The sequence below is a fragment of the Erythrolamprus reginae genome, chromosome 1 (genome assembly GCF_031021105.1).
Source record: "Erythrolamprus reginae isolate rEryReg1 chromosome 1, rEryReg1.hap1, whole genome shotgun sequence".
NCBI classification, from domain to species: Eukaryota; Metazoa; Chordata; class Lepidosauria; order Squamata; family Dipsadidae; genus Erythrolamprus; species Erythrolamprus reginae.
In genome coordinates, this window is record NC_091950.1 from 348,908,356 (window position 1) to 348,929,136 (window position 20,781).

At 41.3% G+C, this 20,781-nt stretch overlaps 1 protein-coding gene across 1 annotated transcript in view; it reads left to right on the plus strand.

Annotated features, from left to right (window-relative positions):
- Nucleotides 1-14,515: 14,515 nt before the first annotated feature.
- TMEM151B (transmembrane protein 151B) overlaps nt 14,516-20,781 on the plus strand; it is a 29,854-nt gene continuing 23,588 nt past the window's right edge. Inside the window, exon 1 of the mRNA XM_070734235.1 lies at nt 14,516-14,970. Coding sequence (XP_070590336.1) covers nt 14,875-14,970 — 96 coding nt within the window. The 5' untranslated portion in view covers nt 14,516-14,874. The remainder of the gene's footprint in view (nt 14,971-20,781) is intronic.

Genomic DNA, 20,781 nt, shown 5'->3' on the forward strand with positions numbered 1-20,781 from the left:
TTGTTTATAAAATAGTTGCTATTGTGACCAAGATTATTCACAAATAGTCCATTTATAAGGAAATAGCCTCCAAAGATGCTTCTACTTCCAGTTAGCTCTTTATAAACCCAAGGACATTCCTGAAAATAAATGTTATTGCCAACTATTAATATAGCTAGTTCCTATTTCTTTTATTTTTATTAATCTTTAAAAATTTGAGGGGATAGTGTTAGCATGCAGCATGGAAAAGGGGGAATAGAATGGCACATAAAGGCTAATTTGCATACTAGTATATAGTCGGTTTTGGCAGCTGGAAGGGAGAATTCTTTTCATTCCTATGTTGGTTGTTGGTGAATCTGCATCACAGAGAGCAGATGTATTCTCTCAATGTCAGACTTCATGTATACAGTATAATGTTAATAGATAGAATATTTAGGATTAGGACAGGTTCTAAATGAAGTACAAGGGCTGTGTATATATGTTATTATTTGAGAAGAGAAATATAGTTATGCTGTCAAATTGTTATTTGTGAAAACAAAAAACAGGTTCCGCCAAGAAGAAGAAATAAAACATATAAGCTTTTGTTGGAATCAGTGTATTTATGTGCCCAATATACATTGTGTTGCATAATTCTTCTATGATAATACTCTGCTAAGTGAAATGAAGAAGATTACTTAAAAACATAAATTTCCAAGAAAGCTAATGGATAGTCAGGTATGGTATAGGTGATGTTAAAAGCTGGACCTGGTTACTTTAAAGGATTTTCTTCCTTCTTCCACGTAACACTATGTCTTCTAAAAGATTAAGAACAGCTTCATAGGCAAGTCAGGTGAACAAGCTGGGTGATAAATCATACAGGAACCTGGTTTCTTTAAAAAATAATCTGAGATTTTCTAAACCCATCTTTGCTTGTTAGGCATTTTCTTCCTACTCTGAGTTGTAACGATAATGTTATCAATTTCTTACTCCATTTCAGTTTCCTCTGCCTATGAGATATTTCCTTCAAATTATTTGCCAGAGTCAGATTATCATTAATTTGTATGACTGCAAAATTACACAATGGGATAGCAGACTTTATTTACATTCTCTATCTTGATGCATAGCCTCTCTTTTAATGAAAGTTAAGGTATGTTCCCCAAGCCTTCTACTGAATATACTGATCTCAAATTCAAATTATTGTATTGTCTTTAGGCTGATCTATTTCAAGACAGTAAATCTTATACAGTATGGCAATAGTGTAAGTAAGTATAATATTTCAAGAGATCTTGTTAGTGTTCTTCATATTTTCCAACTAAACTATTATAATACTTGGGGGTCTGTGATTACAGTGTATTCATGATGTCCAAGATAAATCTTGAGTCTCTCCCTTGTATATTTCAACGCTTTTGTTTTTGAGGAAAAGTAAGGTATAAATGGTCTGCAGTTTTCCACAACTGCCAAGAGCAATTTTATTTCCTTCTTAGTAGTTCATAATTGCTTTTCCTGAATTATTACACCTTCTTTTCTGTCTTAACTTCTGGTTGACAAACTATGTAACCCAAATAAGAATAACCCAGATGATTTTTGGCTGGATTAATGGTTAAATCAGATTCTTCAAGCCTGGAAATAATAATATTTAACCACTGTGTATGTTCCAAATAGCTCTTTAAATCAAAATATCATCTGAATAAGATTGATGTTGGTCTAGATTCTAGACTGCAAGTATGCCTTGACAAACAGAAAGCGTTTTTGTAAAGTGGAACAGTTTTAGAGGCTTTGTAAAAGGTTTTTTTCTTAGAGTTGGATTAAGCAAACATGAAGGATTTGGCATTGGCAGGATTTCCTAAATAGAAAGAATGTAAAACTATCTTTCCCAACACGATGGCCTATAAAAGCTTTGGGACTACATCAGTAGTGGGTTTCAATTATGTTCACTACCGAAATTGGGAGCACATGGGCATGGATGGGCGGCACATCTGCACATGCGCAGAAATGTCTGGGTAGGTGGGCGGAGGCTCCCGCTGCCACTACCGGTTCACCCAATCCAGGGTGAACCGGTAGTAATCCACCATTGGACTATATACTATTTGGAAATGCATTTAGTTTTAATTGATAGACTTTGATTAGTCCATGAGAAATTACATTATGTTTATTTACTATATATTTGATCCGGCCAATAATTAGAGTTATCAGAAAGAGCCAGGTTATTGAAAGTTCAGAATAGAAGTATCGAGCATCACACCCACGCTAAGCAGTAAATTACAGGTCTCCTTACTTAGCTATGCTCTTGAAAACTTCTATATTCAACTTGGAAAGAGTAGAAACTTCATTGTATACAAGAATGAAGCCTGAAATACAACAATTGATTTCCCACTACCATGCCAACGTGCCACAAACTTATATAGCTGAACTCTAGGGCTTAAACTCTAAGATAGCTTTCTTTCCTTTTCTGCTTAATGGGTCCCTTGGGAGGCTGAGATATGTTTAAATAACATGTTCCAGCCTCACCAACTTTAGCCTTATTGAAGAAATTAGTCTTCTGATACCCAAATAAACTTCTTCCATTATCCATTCTAATATAATAACAGCATAATTTATGAAGCTATACATATTTTTATCGTCAAACCAAGGATCATTGAGTAAATGGATCCAGCCACTATATAATTTTCTGATTTGCTAGTTATAGTCTCATGAATTAGAGTGGACTATAAATGTTATAATAAATAAAATAAATAGAACATTTTGCTTGATTGAGCAAAGGAGTAGACCATGTTCTCAAAGAAGCTGGGTTTTATTTATTATTTGTATTCTATAAAACCAAGGAGAATGTACAGAAAATGACACCATAGAACAGTGATGGCGGACTTTTTTGCCACACCCACCCTCACACATGTGTACAACCTCCCACACTGGGTTTTAAGGAGCTTACAAAAGGCGAGGAGGGTGGGGGCAATTCTAATCTCTGGGGGGAGTTCGTTCCAGAGGGCCGGGGCCGCCACAGAGAAGGCTCTTCCCCTGGGTCCCGCCAAACGACATCGTTTAGTTGACGGGACCCGGAGAAGGCCCACTCTGTGGGACCTAGGGCAAAACATTTCAAAGGACCTTCCTTTCTTGTTTTTTTTCCCCAGAGCTGAGCTAGAGGAAGAAGTCATCGGTAGAAGGGTCATATATTAGGAATAGATTGACAGGTGGCAGCCTATCGTGACTTTTCCAGGAGAATCCATAAAAGTTATACATGATCCACCATCCCCAGCCAGTAATAAAATGTTTGGAGATTTTTCTTCCTCCCATTCGGTGACATTATTGTAGCTTTGATTAATTGTGAAAACTGTATAAAATATGAAAATGACCCAAGAGTTAGAAAGTATCCCTCCTAATTTCCTCATTTTTTTCAGCAGTGTCATGCCATCTCCCAAGTTTAAGCATACTGCTCAAAAAAATAAAGGGGACACTCAAATAACACATCCTGGATCTGAATGAATGAAATATTCTCATTGAATACTTTGTTCTGTACAAAATTGAAGGTGCACAACAGCATGTGAATTTGATTGTCAATCAGGGTTGCTTCCTAAATGGACAGTTTGATTTCACAGAAGTTTGATTTACTTGGAGTTATATTGTGTTGTTTAAGTGTTCCCTTTATTATTTTGAGCAGTGTATAAGATGAGGGTAATACAGCAGAAAGGATCAGAGCTGGGTTCAAATAGAGCAGTGATTCTCAAGCTGGGGGTCGGGACCCCTTGGGGATCAAACAATCATTTCAGAGGGGTCACCTAAGACAATGGGAAAGGACAAATTTCCCATGGTGTTAGGAACTAAAGCTTCTATTCTGGCACCTTGGAACATATTTTTACAATCCAACTAATCAGGCGTTTACAGTGTGGGTGTCCCTCTGAACTTTCTGCCAATCAGCTTAAAGCTCTGTTGGGAGAATTGGCGCTAGACTTATGGTTGGGGGTCACCACAACATGAGGAACTGTATTAAGGGATCACAGCATTAGAAAGGCTGAGAACTACTGAAATAGAGGAAATCCTAGGCTAAATTGGACTGAACACAGTTGGAAGCCTAATTGGAGCCCAGGACTTCCTCTAGCACAATGTTGAGGAGTAAAGTCTGGAGCACACAATAGCACTCTGAGTCTAAGCTACAAGTTCCCTCCTTCTCTCTCTCACTCTCCCTCACATACACTCTCTCTCTCTCTCTCTCTCACACACACACACAGCTTAAAGTATCAGTCACTGATGGCAAATTTGAAACAAGAGCACTCTTTCTATTACTTGGTGCTTGAAGTGTGCAGTGTAATTTGGCTCCCCATTTTTTGTTATTCCCCTGCTAGCATTAATTATTACTTGCAACCAGCAGTAACAGCAACGATGTGATTTCCCTGTAGCTTTAATTGTGTAGATTCTATTACATATACCCCTTAGGAAAGGCAGACATTCTTATATGCTGGGTATGCCCTGACCTGCAACTCAGGAAGTTGACCAGCTATTATAAAACTATTGCTGCCAACAAATAAAGATCCATATCTACAAAATTCAAGTTGCAATTATATTCTGAGTGCTTGTTTGCATAATGATCTAATAAATGGCTTCAGACTGGCAAATTCAGTTCAGCAATAATGCATCAATTAAAGTAGGCACTTGAACATGTAACTCTATAACATGTATATGAGATGGTTGCTAAGGAAACCATGCAACAATCTTATTATAAAACGGGAGACACACAAAACAATAGTAAGATTGCTAAGTGGCATTTCTGTTCAATCTGATTCTATTTCTTATCATGAATATCAACATTTTATACTATCTTACTTACATGATACTGGAGCCGAGTCACCTCTAAGAAAGACATTGTGTCTCAAGGAACAAAACAAAGGTAAATATTTGGACACAATGAAGTACAGTATAGAAAACACTGAAATTTACTTTTTACAAAAAGGGTGGCACTGGGGCCTCCAGGGAATATAGCTTTTCTGGGAACTAGAAATGCCCAGAGACTGAACACATTTCTTTTGCAGATTAAATTGTAATTATAAAGAGTTATTACAATAACCATTTTGTATTTTGTATATGTATATTCCAAGATGGCGCTGATTAACACTGCCTCCTGAAATGCTCTCAAATGGTTTCTTTATTTTCTATTATTCTCAGTGATTCTCTGCTGATTTCATACTCATTTTCTAAGAATTAAGGAACATTTCTTTAAGGAGACGCTTTCTGTCTTTACAAGCATGGAGAGGATTCTAACACAAGAGGAAGCCAATTCCCCGGAACTATGGATCACCAAAAGCAAACCCAGATGGCAGAGATGAAGAGATAAAAAGGCGGGAATTTTAAATAGACTAAGGCAAGGTTCGACAAACCCAGGCGCCTGGTCGCCAGTGGCGCCTAGAAAATGTTGTCTGGCGCCTAGAAAATGTTGCCTGCTGTACTGTATGTCAGCGTTTCCCAACCGGTGTGCCGCCTGGGCAGGGCGCTGCGGTGCCTCTGACCTCTCCGCTCCTGCCCGATGCCGGGGTTTCTGGCGCTCTCCTGCTGGGTCCCAAAGAAGGCAGGCAGGAAGGAGAGCTCCATTCTTCGCGCCTTTTTCCCGCCTTCCTTCTTTGGAGCCCAGCAGGAGAGCGCCAGAAACCGCGGCATCGAGCAGGAACCGGGAGGTCGGAGGCACCGGCACGGCAGCGCCCGCCCAGCTGAAGGTTCCCTGTCGTCATCGGCAAGTGTCCTTTGGGGCCCGGCGGGAGGGCACTGGCGGTGGGAGCGGGGGGGGGGGGGCCGCGGCTGCAGCGGCACAGGCAGTCGCGGGGAGATGGCGGGGGGAGCGGGGGGTGGCTAAAGCGGCCCCGGGCACCGTTCCCTGTACGCTTTTCCAGGGGCGCGCAGGGAGCCGCGGCCACCCGCCCGCCTACCGGATTTCCCTCCGCGCGGCTGGGGAGGTGGATTCGCCGCCCCCGCCAGCCCGATCTCCCTCCAGTGGCTGGTGACGTAGTTCTACCGCCCTCGCCAGCCTGATCTCCCTCCGTGGGGGGGTGGGGGGCGACGAACCGACGACCGGGGGCTGTCCGTCCGTGTTGGGTGGTGCAGGGCAGGCACAGGCAGCCCCAGGGGAGAACAAGGGAGGGAGAGAAAGGAAAGAGAGAGTAAGGGAGGGAGAGAAAATTGAATGAAGGAGGGAGAGAAAGAAAGAGTAAGAAGCAGAAAGGATAGAGAAAAAGGAAGAGAAAGGGAGGGGGAGAAAGGAAAGAGGGAGGAAGGGGGGGGAGAGAAAATTGAATGAAGGAGGGAGAGAAAGAAAGAGTAAGAAGTAGAAAGGATAGAGAAAAAGGAAGAGAAAGGGAGGGAGAGAAAGGAAAGAGGGAGGAAGGGGGGGAGAGAAAATTGAATGAAGGAGGGAGAGAAAGAAAGAGTAAGAAGTAGAAAGGATAGAGAAAAAGGAAGAGAAAGGGAGGGAGAGAAAGGAAAGAGAGAGAAAGGGAGGGAGAGAAAATTGAATGAAGGAGGGAGAGAAAGAAAGAGTAAGAAGTAGAAAGGATAGAGAAAAAGGAAGAGAAAGGGAGGGGGAGAAAGGAAAGAGGGAGGAAGGGGGAGAGAAAGAAGATATGAAGGAGGGAGAAAAAGAAAGAGAGATAGGAAGGAAAGAGGGAGAGAAAGGAATGAGAGAGAAAGGGAGGGAGAGAAAGGGAATGAAAGAGGGAGAAGGGGTGAGAGATAGAAAGGATAGACAGAAAGGGAGAGAAAGGAAAGAGAGAAAGGGAGGGAGAGGAAGGAAAGAGATGAGAGAGGAAGGAGGAGACAGAGGGGGTGAAAGCGATGTCAGGTGGAGACTCGGCAAAAAACCAAGTTTGCTTAAAAAAAATTCTGGCTCCTAAATTTTTTGGCTGGCTCCTAGATTCTGAACAACTTTGTCGACCCCTGGACTAAGGAATAAGGGAATTTAAAAAACCCTGCTCCTTACAATCTTTCTTACCAATTTATGTTCACTTGCTAATAAGATGGAAGAAATACTGTCTTTAAACAGATGCAATTCTGATTTTTTTTCAATGCCTCTGCCCTATGCTTTACTGAATCCTGGCTAAATGAAGAAATTGATGACAGTAGCATGCATATATCTGGGTTTCAGATACTTAAGTGTAGACAGGATTTTAAAACTATCAGAGGGGGGAAAGGGAGGAGGCTTATGTATAGGTATATCAACAACAGCTGGTCTCAGGACATAACTATAATACACAAATTTTGTGATGAAAACTTAAAGTTTTTACTTATCAACTGCAAAACTTTTTACTCTCCACGTGAGTTGTCATCATTTCTGCTACTTGCGGTGTATATCCCGCCACAAGCCTGCATAAACAAGGCATTAAACATTAAACAAGGCAGTATTTTAATATTAGATTTCTTTATATTCTGTACTCATTTACTGTGAGCCACCCAAAGTCCCAGAAAAAGGGCAGCATGGAAATTTGATTGAAAAAACAAACAAATAAACAAATAAATAAACCAATCAATCAATCAACCAATCTAGTTGACCAAATTACCGTATGCAGGCTGAAGCCAAATACCCCAATTCACTGACCATTATTTTGGGAGGTTGAAACAAGGCAAACTTAAGGAAAGAGCTGCCAAAATACTTTCAGCATGTCAATTGTCCCACTAGAGGCAAGAATACTTTAGACCATTTCCATACAATGCTAAAAGATGCCTATTGGTCTTTACCATGAGTTGCTGTAGGCCACTCTGATTATTGCATGATTCACCTTGTACCTGCTTACAAAGATTTAAAGCCACCAAACTAAAATCCCATAATGGCTTTCCATAAATCTATGAAGACCTGGCTTTGCTGGCAGGTCTGGGGCCCATGAATTAATAACCATCATGCCCATATTGTATGAATGTTGTGTATGCATGTTGATTGTTTAGTTAGTGTGGGTTTTAATTTGGATGTTATATAATTGTATATTTGACTTCTTTTAATTGTTCTTATATTTTTATATTGTTGTAAGTCACCCTGAGTCCTTCGGGATTGGGTGGCATAGAAGTCGAATTAGATAGATAGATGGATGGATGGATGGATGGATGGATGGATGGATGGATAGATAGATAAAACCAATGAAGACTTGGATTGAAGAAACAAAGTTAAGGCTACAGGTTTTCTTTGACTGCACAGACTGGAATATTTTTGAAGATACTTCTGCAGACCTGGATGAACTCACAGATACTGTAACATCATATTTCAGCTTCTGTGAAGACCTGTTACCAGGAACTTGCCAACATACAGTAACAATAAACCTTGGTTCACAGCTAGACCCCCTGCAATTTGCATACTATGCAAATAGATCGACAGATGATGCTGTTAATATGGCTTCACACTACATTCTACAACATCTTGAATCTCCAAAGACAGACATAAGGGTCCTCTTTGTAGACTTTAGTTCAGCATTCAATACCATCATACCTGACAGCTCAAACTGCCCAAGGAGTTACTGATAAAGTTCTACAGATGAATTTTTGAGTCTGTCATCTGCACCTCTACAACTGTCTAGTTTGGTTCAGCAACCCAACAAGTCAGATACAGACTTCAGAGGATAATCAGAACTGCAGAAAAAACAATTACGGTACTGCCAGCCTGCCTTGGTCCTGCCTGAGGACCTGTATACCTGTAGTCAAAAAGAGGGCCATGAAAATGTTTATTGACCCCTCGCATTCTGGCACAAATTGTTTCAACTCCTATCCTCAAAATGATGCTAGAGCACTGTGCCCCAAGACAAGTAACACAAGAACAGTTTTTCCCCTGAAAGCCATCATTCTGCTAAACAAATAATTCCCTCACCACTGTCAAACTACTTGCTAAGGCTGCATTACTATTACTATTAAAATTTTCATCGTTCCTATCTCCTCTCACTTATGATTTTATGACTGTAATTTGTTGCTTGTATCCTTACTATTTATATTACGGTAATATTGATTGTTTCCTGATTGCTTACTAGTACCCTATGACAATCATTAAGTGTTGTACCTCATGATTCTTCACAAATGTATCTTTTTTTTAATGTACACTGACAGCATATGCACCTAAGATAAATTCCTTGTGTGTCCAATCACATTTGGCCAATAAAGAATTCTATTTCTATTTCAGGAATATAATCCTATTGGGAGGCCTGGGACAGAAAAATGAATCCAACGGTCTGCATATGGCTCACAGACCCCATGCCTCTAATAGAGGGAAAACAAGACACTTGGATATTGAAAGGGGTTTTATTCTGTCCTTTAAGTGTTGTGTCAATACAGGAGCTGCTTTTCTCTGGGCTGGCATTTCATTTAAAGAGAGAGCTTTCTCCCTCTCCCCCAAGAGGACAGGCTATGTCTCTCTAGGTGAAGGAAAGGGGCGCTGTGGCAAAAGCTACAAGCTTCTCCAGCTTGCCTATTGTTCCCATGGAAACACTGGGAATGAAATCCAGCTCCACCTTCTTTTTAATGGTGAGTTTTCTTACAAAGTAGATCACAGTGAAAATGCCGACAGTCCTTTTAGCCAACGAGGAAAAGCAAGGAGGATATTGTTTGTTAGAACCAACTAAGAATCTCATACAATGAGCTGGTATTTGGCAATTATAAAATTCCTCCTTGAGTTTCTCTAAAAATACTGATTGGAGGGGAGGAGGAGAATATGTCAGCTTGAAATGATAATTCAGAGTGCCCCTTACAAACAGCTTGCACTAATTGTTGGCTGATGCTGTTGGACATGAGGTATGAAAAGGGAGGGAACTACAACCATTAAAAGCTGTCCTTGTGAAATTACCCAATCTCACCCACTTAATATTACAAGACGGTTAGAAATTGATGTTTTCCATTCATTCCCTCTTCTCTATTATGTACTGACCTTGGAAAATCCATTGAGGATGGAAAAAGCTAGGCTGGCTCACAAGGCCTTTTGATTCAATAGCACTAAAAGCTCCTTATCTGGGAGTCCTTGGGATTCACAATTCTCTTTCATGAAATAGTCTTCTGAAAGAAATATTCTACTATAGAGGTGTGAAAGTACGGAGAAATAAAGATACCAACTTGTTAGAGAGTTGGAGTTAGAGAAATAGGATGAAATTCTGTCTTTGCATCCCTTTAAAGAAAAATGGGCAAGCTGAAGTACATTTAAAAAAAAACATTTTTCTTGGAAGGTATACTTATTTATTTTATTTTATTTCTATGCCGCCCAATCCCGAAAGACTCAGGGCAGCTTACAACAATGTAAATTACAAACAACAATAAAAAGAAGTCAAGGAAAAAAATTCTAAAACCCTAATTAAAACTAATAAAACAATTCAGCCATATGCGTACAGTGGTACCTCTACTTACGTACTTAATTTGTTCAGTGATTAGGTTCTTAAGTAGAAAACTTTGGAAGAAGCAATTTTCCCTTGTTTCCTCCCAGGAGATTCCTAGAGGAGCCCCACGGAGACTTCTGCCCGCCCTTTCTGGCCCTGTTTCCTCCTAGGAGATTCCTAGAGAGGCCCCACAGAGGCTTTGCCTCACCTTTTCTGGCCCTGTTTCCTAGAGAGGGCCCACGGAGGCTTCTCCATGCCTTTTCCGGTTTCGGAGGCTTGGGTTTGTTTGTAAGTGGAAAATGGTTCTTGAGAAGAGGCAAAAAAATCTTGAACACCTGTTTCTTATCTAGAAAAGTTCGTAAGTAGACGTGTTTGTAGGTAGAAGTCAACTAGTCTTAAAGTTGCCAAGGTTGGAGAACCCTGTCCTAAGTCACTCTAATCAAATTGAATTTCACACTTGTGATTATGTCAAAGTAATTCCTCCACCTAAATCCCACGTTTATTCCAACATTATTTGAATTCTCCATATCCCCAACAGGAGCTGACAGATGTGTGAATCACATGGCCCCATTTCAAGTCAGGGAGAAAAATGGATGGGTGATTTCTCATTGGCAGGAAAACCTAGCAAGTGCTGTATCTTACTTTGCCCTGTAGTAAACTATTAAGACAAGCACTAGTCACCAGCCTCCTTAACAAAGCAGAGTTTAGATTGGAACGTACATTTATGCTGGTATCTTTGTGCTGCCTCATAGAGTAGATCAGATTGGACTGACTATTTAGATATGCCCTAGGATTGAATAAGACACTTTAGCAAATACATTGTCATCCAGAATTCAAATATTTTCCAGAACTGAGTAGAATTCTGAAACAGAATATCTCCACTTAATTTCTACTCACCTCTTGTATTCAATAAGACATGACTAAACTAGTTCTAACTTCTGCAGATACACAACTGTTATTTGTCAACATATGAAGGCCAAGCCATTACAAATGAAAATAAACAAAGTAATGTTTGAGTCAATTTTTACTCATTTTTGGATATAAGCTTACAATGAAAAATCAAATGCTGAGCAGCCACAGAATATATTGAAAAGTATTATTCTGGAAATGAGGCTTCACAGCTGCATTAAAAAAACATAGGAAACTGTTTTACTAATTTAGAAAATGCACCATTCTTGAAATTTTGAATACTCAGAATTAGAAAAACAGGAGGGCTGAATAGGGAATTTTAAGGATGGATGCATTCAAATTCAAACTCATTGATATGGCCTTCCCGTCAAGAATCAGATATAGCGTATTATAATTCCATTTAAATCTATATGTAGAAATGCGTCAAGGAGATATATGATGCCTCCTTCTTATCCCAAATGAAAGTAACTTTAACATTTATACCACAGAACCTGAGGACCAACTCAAACAGTCGCAAGAAAATACCCAAGCAGCTATCTACTCACAGTTCAACTAAAGTGTTTGGAGCAGTATCTCAACTTGACAACCTTAAGAGGTGTAGACTTCAACTCCCAGAATTCCCCAGCCAACAGGCTCTAAGACTGGGATACTCCTAGTGGAGAGCCAGACATTTTCCAGACAGAACTAAGCTAATACCTTTCTTTCAGACCTCCAGCAAGGGAGTCCAGGTATGGATGCATTGCATCCCGGGAGCTCTGAAGATTTTGCACTAATCTTAAATTCATGTAGGAAATTCTCTCTGCCTAATGCTATGAACTGCCTCATGCCCATCTGTTTTTCTGCATCTTTCCCCACGTGCTCTTTGTCCCAAATGCCCTGAAATGAATCATTTCCCTCCTGGGAATTCCTTAGAGTGCTGCCTTTCTATTTTCTTGTTGCCAGAGCATAAGCACAGTCTACACACCCAATGATTTTTCTGAATAGAACAAAACTATGTTACATGCTGCTCTGTTTTTGTATTCAGTAGGTTACTGCTCCCTTAGAGTACTTTTCTGGCTGAGATCTTCTCTTTCTTTCTTTCTTTCTTTCTTTTATTTATTATTTAGATTTGTATGCCGCCCCTCTCCGCAGACTCTTACTGTCCAGTCTGGGAAGATCTGCTGTAAATTCCCTTTTGTTTGGATGGTTGGTTTCAATATTGTCATCAGGGAATTGTGCTCCTGTTCTTGAATCTTTCCGTTCTAACCAGTGCAGTTTGCACTTTACTTGCCACTGATATTGCAGGCATGCGTTCTAGTTTTATGAAAGTGTAGAAAGACAATTTGAACTATTTAATTTCCTCAGTTGTATATGATTGCAGATGGCTTCAAAGATTACATGAACAAATGAAAGCATCCATAATGGAATAGATCAAATACATAAGCTGACATACCATATATTAAGGCCCATAAATAATAGTTTGATGAGGAGGAGGAGGAAGAGAGGCGAGGGAGGAGGGAGATGGAGTGTGTTGTCCTGGCCACTAAGATTTCTATGTTTTTGTTATGGTTTACAGTGATTCTCAACTTGGGGGGTTGAACAACTGTTTTACGGGGGTCACCTAAGACCATGGAAAAAGACAAATTTCCCATGGTGTTAGGAACTAAACCTTCTATTCTGGCACCTTGGAACATATTTTTACAATCCGGCCAATCGGGCGTTTACAGTGGGGGTGTCCCTCTGACTTTCCTGCCAATCAGTTTAAAGCTCTGTTGGGAGAATTGGCGCTAGGCTTATGGTTGGGGGTCACCACAACATGAGGAACTGTATTAAGGGATTGCAGCATTAGAAAGGTTGAGAAACACTGCTAGAAGCATCTGGCTGATCACTACTGAAAGCAATAGTTCCATGTACAATTAAATACGCATTTCTTTTATTAGTGTTCTATGTATGCACTTTCTGATTGTTTGTTTGCTTGTTTGACTTATATGCTGCCCAATCCCACAGTACTCAGATTTTTTTGCTATGCTGTATACCCACTAAATGCAACTTCACCTCCAATTTTTTTTCTTATTGTAAAAGTAAGTTACATACCTTACTTAATAAAAACGTATCCTCTTTCTATACAGATTCAGAACTATGCAGAAAGATTCCTCCCGCCCTCCCCTTTCAGCTAAAAGAAGAAACCTTTTGCTGGCATTTTACATTGCATCTTCGAAACACAATCTCTGACATCTGAGATTCACTGTTTTTCAGAACTAGATTCCGCTTTGGCGTCCATACATACATCTGGCAGGATGGCTATTCATTTTGGCCACTAATGGAGCCTTTGGGACTCATCCTTTCATCTATTTTGACAAGAACTGTAATTGTCCGCAGCGAGCTGGCTAGCCGATTTAGCAAGTGAGCTAATTCTATAAGACAGGCCATGCATTAGTTATGGGGCTTTGGTACCCATCCATAAAACTCCTTCGGAAAGCGGTTTCCGAAATATTTGAGAGGGGGGGTGGCGCAGTGGTTAGAATGCAGCACTGCAGGCTACTTCAGCTAACTGCTAGCTGCAGTTCAGCAGTTCAAATCTCACCACCGGCTCAAGGTTGCGGCCTTCCATCCTTCTATGGACCCAGATTGTTGGGGGGCAATATGCTGATACTGTAAACCGCTTAGAGAGGGCTGTACTGTAAAAGCATTATGAAGCGGTATGTAAATCTAAAAGCTAGTGAGTGTGTGTGCAGGAAATCCGATTGCCCTCTTTTAAAATCGGAGCCACACATTATTTAAAACTTGGCTGCAGTGAAGGTGAATTGAAGACAACAAGGATGCGCCAAGACCTATGGACCCCACTCAGGGTTTGTTCTACGCGGTTTCTCTTCCTCAGGGGCTTTGTGGTTTCGCAAAGTAATCTAGACTCTCCCCGCCCCACACTCCCCCGTGTCTCTCAACCCCGCGTGAAAAGCCTTTTTAGTGCTTTGGTGCTCCGGGAAAGAGGCTCGACTCTTCCCAGGCTGTGACTGAAGAGAGTGGGAGGTGCGAGGGCCGAGGACGAGGAGGGAGATGAAGAAGCCAGCGCGAGCGACTATGTGGCTGCTTCTCGCCTACCGCTTAAAGAGCCGGGCAGACAAAAGGGGGCGAAAGCGGCAAGCTGGGAGACTGGAGCCTCCGGAGAGCCTCAAGGTCACTCGCGCCTGGAATTAGGAGAGGGAAGAAGAGAGGCGTGCGGACGCTGAGGCGCCCCTTCCTCGCCACCTGCCTTCCCGCCCTCGCTCCCCCCTCCCAATTCGCGGCCCTCCGGTTTCACCTGAGCAGCTGCCGAGCCTCGCGCCAGCGCCTTTATTTTCCCGCCCCTTTTCCCGCCCTTTGCCCATCCCCGTGCGGTGCGTGCGCGGCCGGCGGGCTGCGTGAGCTTCGCTTCAGGCTCCGCCGAGAGAGTCCCTCAGGCGCGAAGCCGCCGAGTCCGTGGGGCAGGCGCTCGGCTTTTGTATCCGCCGCGTCGCCTTTTCCCCTCGCGGTGGCGGGCGACCCCTCGCCGCAGAGCCAAGCCGAAGAAGCTCCAGGATCGATGGAGGCGCCCAAGGCTGCCGCCTTTGCGCCGCCGGGCTGCCGGTCCCGACGCAGCCGTTCGGGTGGCGCTCGTCGGCTCGCCTTGGCGGGATAATGCGCCGCCGCCGCCGCCGCCGTGCCTGCTGGTCGCCCATCCGAGAGGCCCCCGGTCGGCGCCATGTCCCCCCCAGCCTCGGCGGCCGCGGCCAGCAGCAGTGAAAGAGGCAGCAGCACCTCAGTGCCTCAGGAGGAGGCGGAGGGAGTCCGAGAGGAGGTGAGGACGGAGCCCGAGGTTGCCTGCTCTCTTCGCCGGGCGGCCCGGAGCAAAAAACAAAACAAAACACGTTGTTACCCGTTTGCATGTGTGGCGGGGTTTGCATGATACGCTCGTTGCATCGCGGTTGGGCTTCTCCCTCCGTTCCGACAGAAAGGTTGCTTTTGCAACCCCGCCGGTAACTGGGCCGGGGGGGGGGGGGGTTGCGCGCACGCACAAATCTACCGCTTGCACTGTTGCCCTCCCGGTCCGCTCCTTCTGCAGCGGGCATAACCTGCAACAGCAGCGGGACGTCTCAGTTTTCCCCATTTAGATCCTCCCCACCCTCCAAAAAAAGTGCCCGGGAGAAACAAGGTGATCCTTCTCGCCTTTTCCTCTCAAATTCTGTAGTGAGTTGCCTTGAGTGTTATTGCCCCCGGGGGCTCCTCTACTTATGTACCGAAGTATTCATTTCCTCCATTAAACGGTCTAATAACGATGACCGTAGAATCCTGCCCCTTTGTGTCTTTTAAAGATTAAGTTATCTATTTGTGAGAGGAACCGAAAGAGAGGTTTCCAGATCTACAAAGCCCATCCCTGAGAGGAAAACCGGATATTTTCCATCGGAATTCATCTGGAACCAAAAATAGAATAGAATAGAATAGAATTCTTTATTGGCCAAGTGTGATTGGACACACAAGGAATTGGTCTTGGTGCATATGCTCTCAGTGTACATAAAAGAAAAGATACATTCTTCAAGAATCATGAGGCACAACACTTAATGATGTCATTAATAAGATTTAACGGAGGTTTAGATGAATTCATCTAAGGGGGAAAAGGTGCCTGGTATGATTTGGGGGGGGGGGTGTAAAACAGTGCGGTTCCAGCGTTACAAAAGGTGGCTGAAATCCGTTAAAGGAGCAAGCATCTAAAATCGGCTGTGAGGTAATGGTTTCTTTCAGAGGACGAAATGAAGCATCCAAGGATAGTGATTTTCATGGCATCAAAACAAAGTAGTGGAGGCATTACAGTGGGAAAATGGCTTCACAGATTTCAGTGTTGTTTATACCGGTAGCTTCACGTTTACATGTGGAAGGAATGAAGGCATTTTGCTGCTCGGTTAATTTGTCACAGATATTGGTGACTCGCTTCAGTTAGTGTCAACTGCAGTGCCCAACTCTTAACAATCTTTGAGCCAGGATGCGATACTTTTTCAGCAAAATCTCAGTTTTAGTATAAATGCTGAATGGAAACTGCAATGTTCAGTATAGGGTGAATAAACCTTGAAGATAAGGTAAACTCAGGAAGAAGGGTAGCTAGAAAGTAAAAAGGAGATGGCTGTCTTGAGTGGATCCATTGTTTTGGATAAAGACAAGGAGGCTTTTCTGATTAAATCTTCTGAGACAACTGGGTTGCATCCGGGACTTTTTAACGTGCAAGGCATGTGCTCTGGCACTGAGCCTCTTCCTTATTTTTTGTTGTTGTTGTTGTGAACTTTTCCTTTCTTTCAGAGCATCAGGATAAGGTTGTAATAAGATAGGCTGCAGATGGAAATAGCAGATGCGGCGGATGCTTTTTGGCAAACCTGGCACAGAATTCGGCTGCAAGGGAACAGCTCCAAATGACATAAATTTCAACATTCCTTCATTTAGCGAAGAATAGGAAAGAAGCAGATACAGAAGCTATCTTTGGCATAGGCTTTTTTCTATAGCGCAGTTAGTTGTGGCATCTCTTGTATGTTTGCATACACACTTAGGTACAGCCACTTGTACATGGGTATAGAATAGAATAGAATTCTTTATTGGCCAAGTGTGATTGGACACACAAGGAATTTGTCTTGGTGCATATGCTCTCAGTGTACATAAAAGAAAAAGATACATTTGTCAAGAATCATGAGGTACAATACTTAATGATTGTATAGGGGTCAAATAAGCAATGAAGAAAGAATCAATATTAATAAAAATCTTAGGATACAAGCAACAAGTTACAGTCATACAGTCCTAAGTGGGAGGAAAAGGATGATAGTAATGATGAGAAAAAACTAGTAGAAATAGAAGTGCAGACTTAGTAAAAAGTTTGACAGTGTTGAGGGAATTATTTGTTTAGTAGAGTGATGGTGTTTGGGAAAAAACTGTTCTTGTGTCTAGTTGTCTTGGTGTGCAGTGCTCTGTAGCGACTTTTTGAGGGTAGGAGTTGAAGCAGGTTTTGTCCAGGATGCGAGGGGTCAGTAAATATTTTCACTGCCCTCTTTTTGACTCATGCAGTATACTGGTCCTCAATGGAAGGCAGGTTGGCAGCAATTGTTTTTTGTTTTTTTTTGCAGTTCTGATTATCCTCTGAAGTCTGTGTCGGTCTTGTTGGGTTGCAGAACCAAACTAGACAGTTATAGAGTTAGTACTATGACTATAGACAGTCTAGTTAGTACTACCGTATGTAGTTCGCTGATGATCTGTCACCTCATTTTGGGGGGGAGACAAAGAAAAGTGACATTCTCTGTTGACTTTCAACATTCTTGAAACATTCTTATGACTCCCTTGTAGTCTTAGTTACAGTGCTCTAACTTTTCCCCATATAAATTGATGGATAATTCTAAATATTATTATTATTATTATTATTATTATTATTATTATTATTATTATTATTTATTAGATTTGTATGCGGCCCCTCTCCGAAGACTCGGGGTGGCTCACAACAGTAATAAAAACAGTATAACAATGGGACAAATCTAATAATAAAAATATAAAAAGCCTGGGGGAGATGTCTTAGTTCCCCCATGCCTTGCGATATAGGTGGGTCTTGAGTAATTTGTGAAAGGAGTTTTCTACTCCTGTGACAAAAACAAAGTATAAAAGAAGGAAGGAAATGGAGATGCAGTATGTAAAGTATGAAATCATTTAAATCCACTCCAGACCTCTCTCTAAAAATGAAAAATAATAAAGAACTTTGAGGGATTATCTGGAAAACATCTTCTCACCCACAAGAGAATTCTGTGAGTGCAAGTTGGTTGTCCTTACTTATATAAATTCAAGTTTACAAGAATTTTGAACATAAATTGTCACAGGATTTTTAATATATATATAATCTCCTATTAGTGCTAATCAGAGGTTTTATTATTTATTTATTTATTTATTTATTTATCTATCGATTTGGATTTAATTTGTATGCTGCCCCACTCCCTAGGGACTCTGGGTGGCATAAATTTTAGAATTTAGTAGCTTCCATGAGCTCTCAGCATGCTTGGGTAAAAGCTAGGAAAAATAAATCTGAAGCCAGTCAGAATCTCCACTAGAATTAAACATTTTGAGTTGGGATTCAAAAAATAAGCATATGAATAATTTGTAGGTGTCCTAGCAAGTCATTTAAGGAAAAGGGGAAGTTGGGAAAAATGAATAAATGGCAGAGCAAAGGATTTCACATTATCTGCAGTGACAGAATTAGAGAATTATAGTTACTGGCAAGAATTTATAACATCATAAATGGAAACAGAAAGATAAAGTGGAATAAAGTTCTGGAGGTTTTTCCAAACAAGGATGAATGTGCTAAATTCTTGGAAAGGATAGAAAACCAATTTAGAAAATTAGACAAAATAGCTTGTGATTGAAGTAATGAGAGAAATGAATGAGTTTGGCAGGTAACGCATGGAGACTAAAAACCAGGAGGCCATAAAGTCTAGTCCCACCTTAGGTTCAAGGCCAGCCGAATGATCAATTTTTCTTAGCTCTAGACAGAAAACAATGGCAACTGCTTCTAAAAAACTTCTCCCCCCCCCCCAAAAAAAACCAAACCTGCTGGAAATTTTCTAAGTAGTCTTTGACAATTGACAAGAAGAAAGGGGGGCAAGGAAAAATATTTCATTTGTTAAGGTGAGAAGTAACCACTAGAAGTTGACTATTTATTTTCCACCCTTTCATTTTAATAGTATGATTTTATGTAGACTCAGGTGTTACTAATTCCATTTAACTAATTTATGTGTCCATGTATTTTGCATAGGATTGAGTTAGAAGTTATGAGACCCTGCAGATAAGAACACTGCTTCCTCTTCATCACCATAAAATTATATATAAATACATATGTGTGCGTGTGTGTGTGTAAAAATAAATTCAGACGAAAAAATGTAAATGGGCGAAAACCAATTTCAAATTGTGGAATCATTTTGTAATGGTACATTAATGCTTACCCTGAAATGAAGCAAGATTTTGACCAAAAATATGTGACAAATCTTCAAAGGAGAAAATTGCCCATGTTGGGACTGCTACTTTTGAGTTCAGTGTTGATTCCTAGTGATTATCTGGATGAGTCCCTAGAGGCTTATTGGCAAGATATCAGAAGTGGTTTGTGCTTTCCTGCTTCCTATGGTTAAGAGAGAAACAAATGCAGGACTACAATCTACAGTCTCCAGGCTTCTAGCTTGGTGCCTTAATTATATTTAAATACTACATCCAACTTCGTTTTGACTTATTCTGCCACCATAAATCCAACCATCCATGGATAGACTTCTAATGGAATGTATTTCATATTCTATAGGAATTCAATGACTGGTGAAGCTTTGAATTTAAACCTCTCTGGATTTGCAGTTTATGGACAACATACAGCAGGTTTATAATTCTTAGTGTGTTTTAAACTGGCATCATGGTTAGACTATGAGAAAATAGAATTATGTTTTGTCATGTTTTCCTGGTGGAAAAACAGCATATAGTCTGACAGCGTGGATATAAATGTGGGTCATGCTGATATAAAAGAAAGGAATTTGTTTAGGAGAAAGAGCTAGGCTTCTCAAAGACACCAGTGTCAGTTCCTATAAAGAGGAGAAAAGGGATGTGTGCTTAAGTAAGATAGCACAAGAAAATATATCCCATGTTCTGATTGGCTTCCATTATACTGAGAACAGATTTCAGGACATTAGGATGGGGTCAGGGCTTTATTACCACAGCTAACACAGCTGGTCAAGGATGAGGTTAATGTGCAGACACAAAAATCCAATCATCCTTTGGGTAGTTGAGTTTTAAGAGCCTTGCAACTATTTTGGGTAAAACTGTCCTCTTCCAGTCAACCATGTTGTGATGGTGGTTAGCCCAGTGGTGGGTTGCTACTGGTTCACCCTGGATCGGGAGAAGTGGTAGCAGTGGCAGTGAGAGGCTCCGTCCATCCACCCAGATGTCTATGCACAAAAGCATCCCGTGCATACACGCATGTGCTTCCAATAGCGAACCGGTAGCAAAACCCACTACTGAAATAGCCTGAACAAGGCTTCTATGGGGAGGCCTTTCCTGCCCTCTTTTAGAAACATGGAAGACTGACAGCAGAAAAAGACCTCTTGATCCATCTAGTCTGCCCTTATACTATTTTTTTGTATTTTATCTTAGGATGGATATATCTTTATCCCAGGCATGTTTAAATTCAGTTACTGTCTGTTGGAAGTTTGTTCCAAGGATCTACTACTCTTTTAGTAAAATAATATTTTCTCATGTTGCTTTTGATCTTTCCCCCAACTAACTTCAGGTTGTGTCCCCTTGTTCTTGTGTTCACTTTCCTATTAAAAACACTTCCCTCCTGAACCTTATTTAACCCTTTGACATATTTAAATGTTTCGATCATGTCCCCTGTTTTCCTTCTGTCCTCCAGACTATACAGATTGAGTTCATTAAGTCTTTCCTGATAGATTTTATGCTTAAGACCTTCCACCATTCTTGTAGCCCATCTTTGGATCCGTTCAATTTTGTCAATATCTTTTTGTAGGTGAGGTCTCCAGTTTCTCCTTATTCCCCCTCCCACACAAGTAAACCTCCCCCTCTATGCCTGACAGGACCAATGCTCTTTTTTGTTATTTGTGTC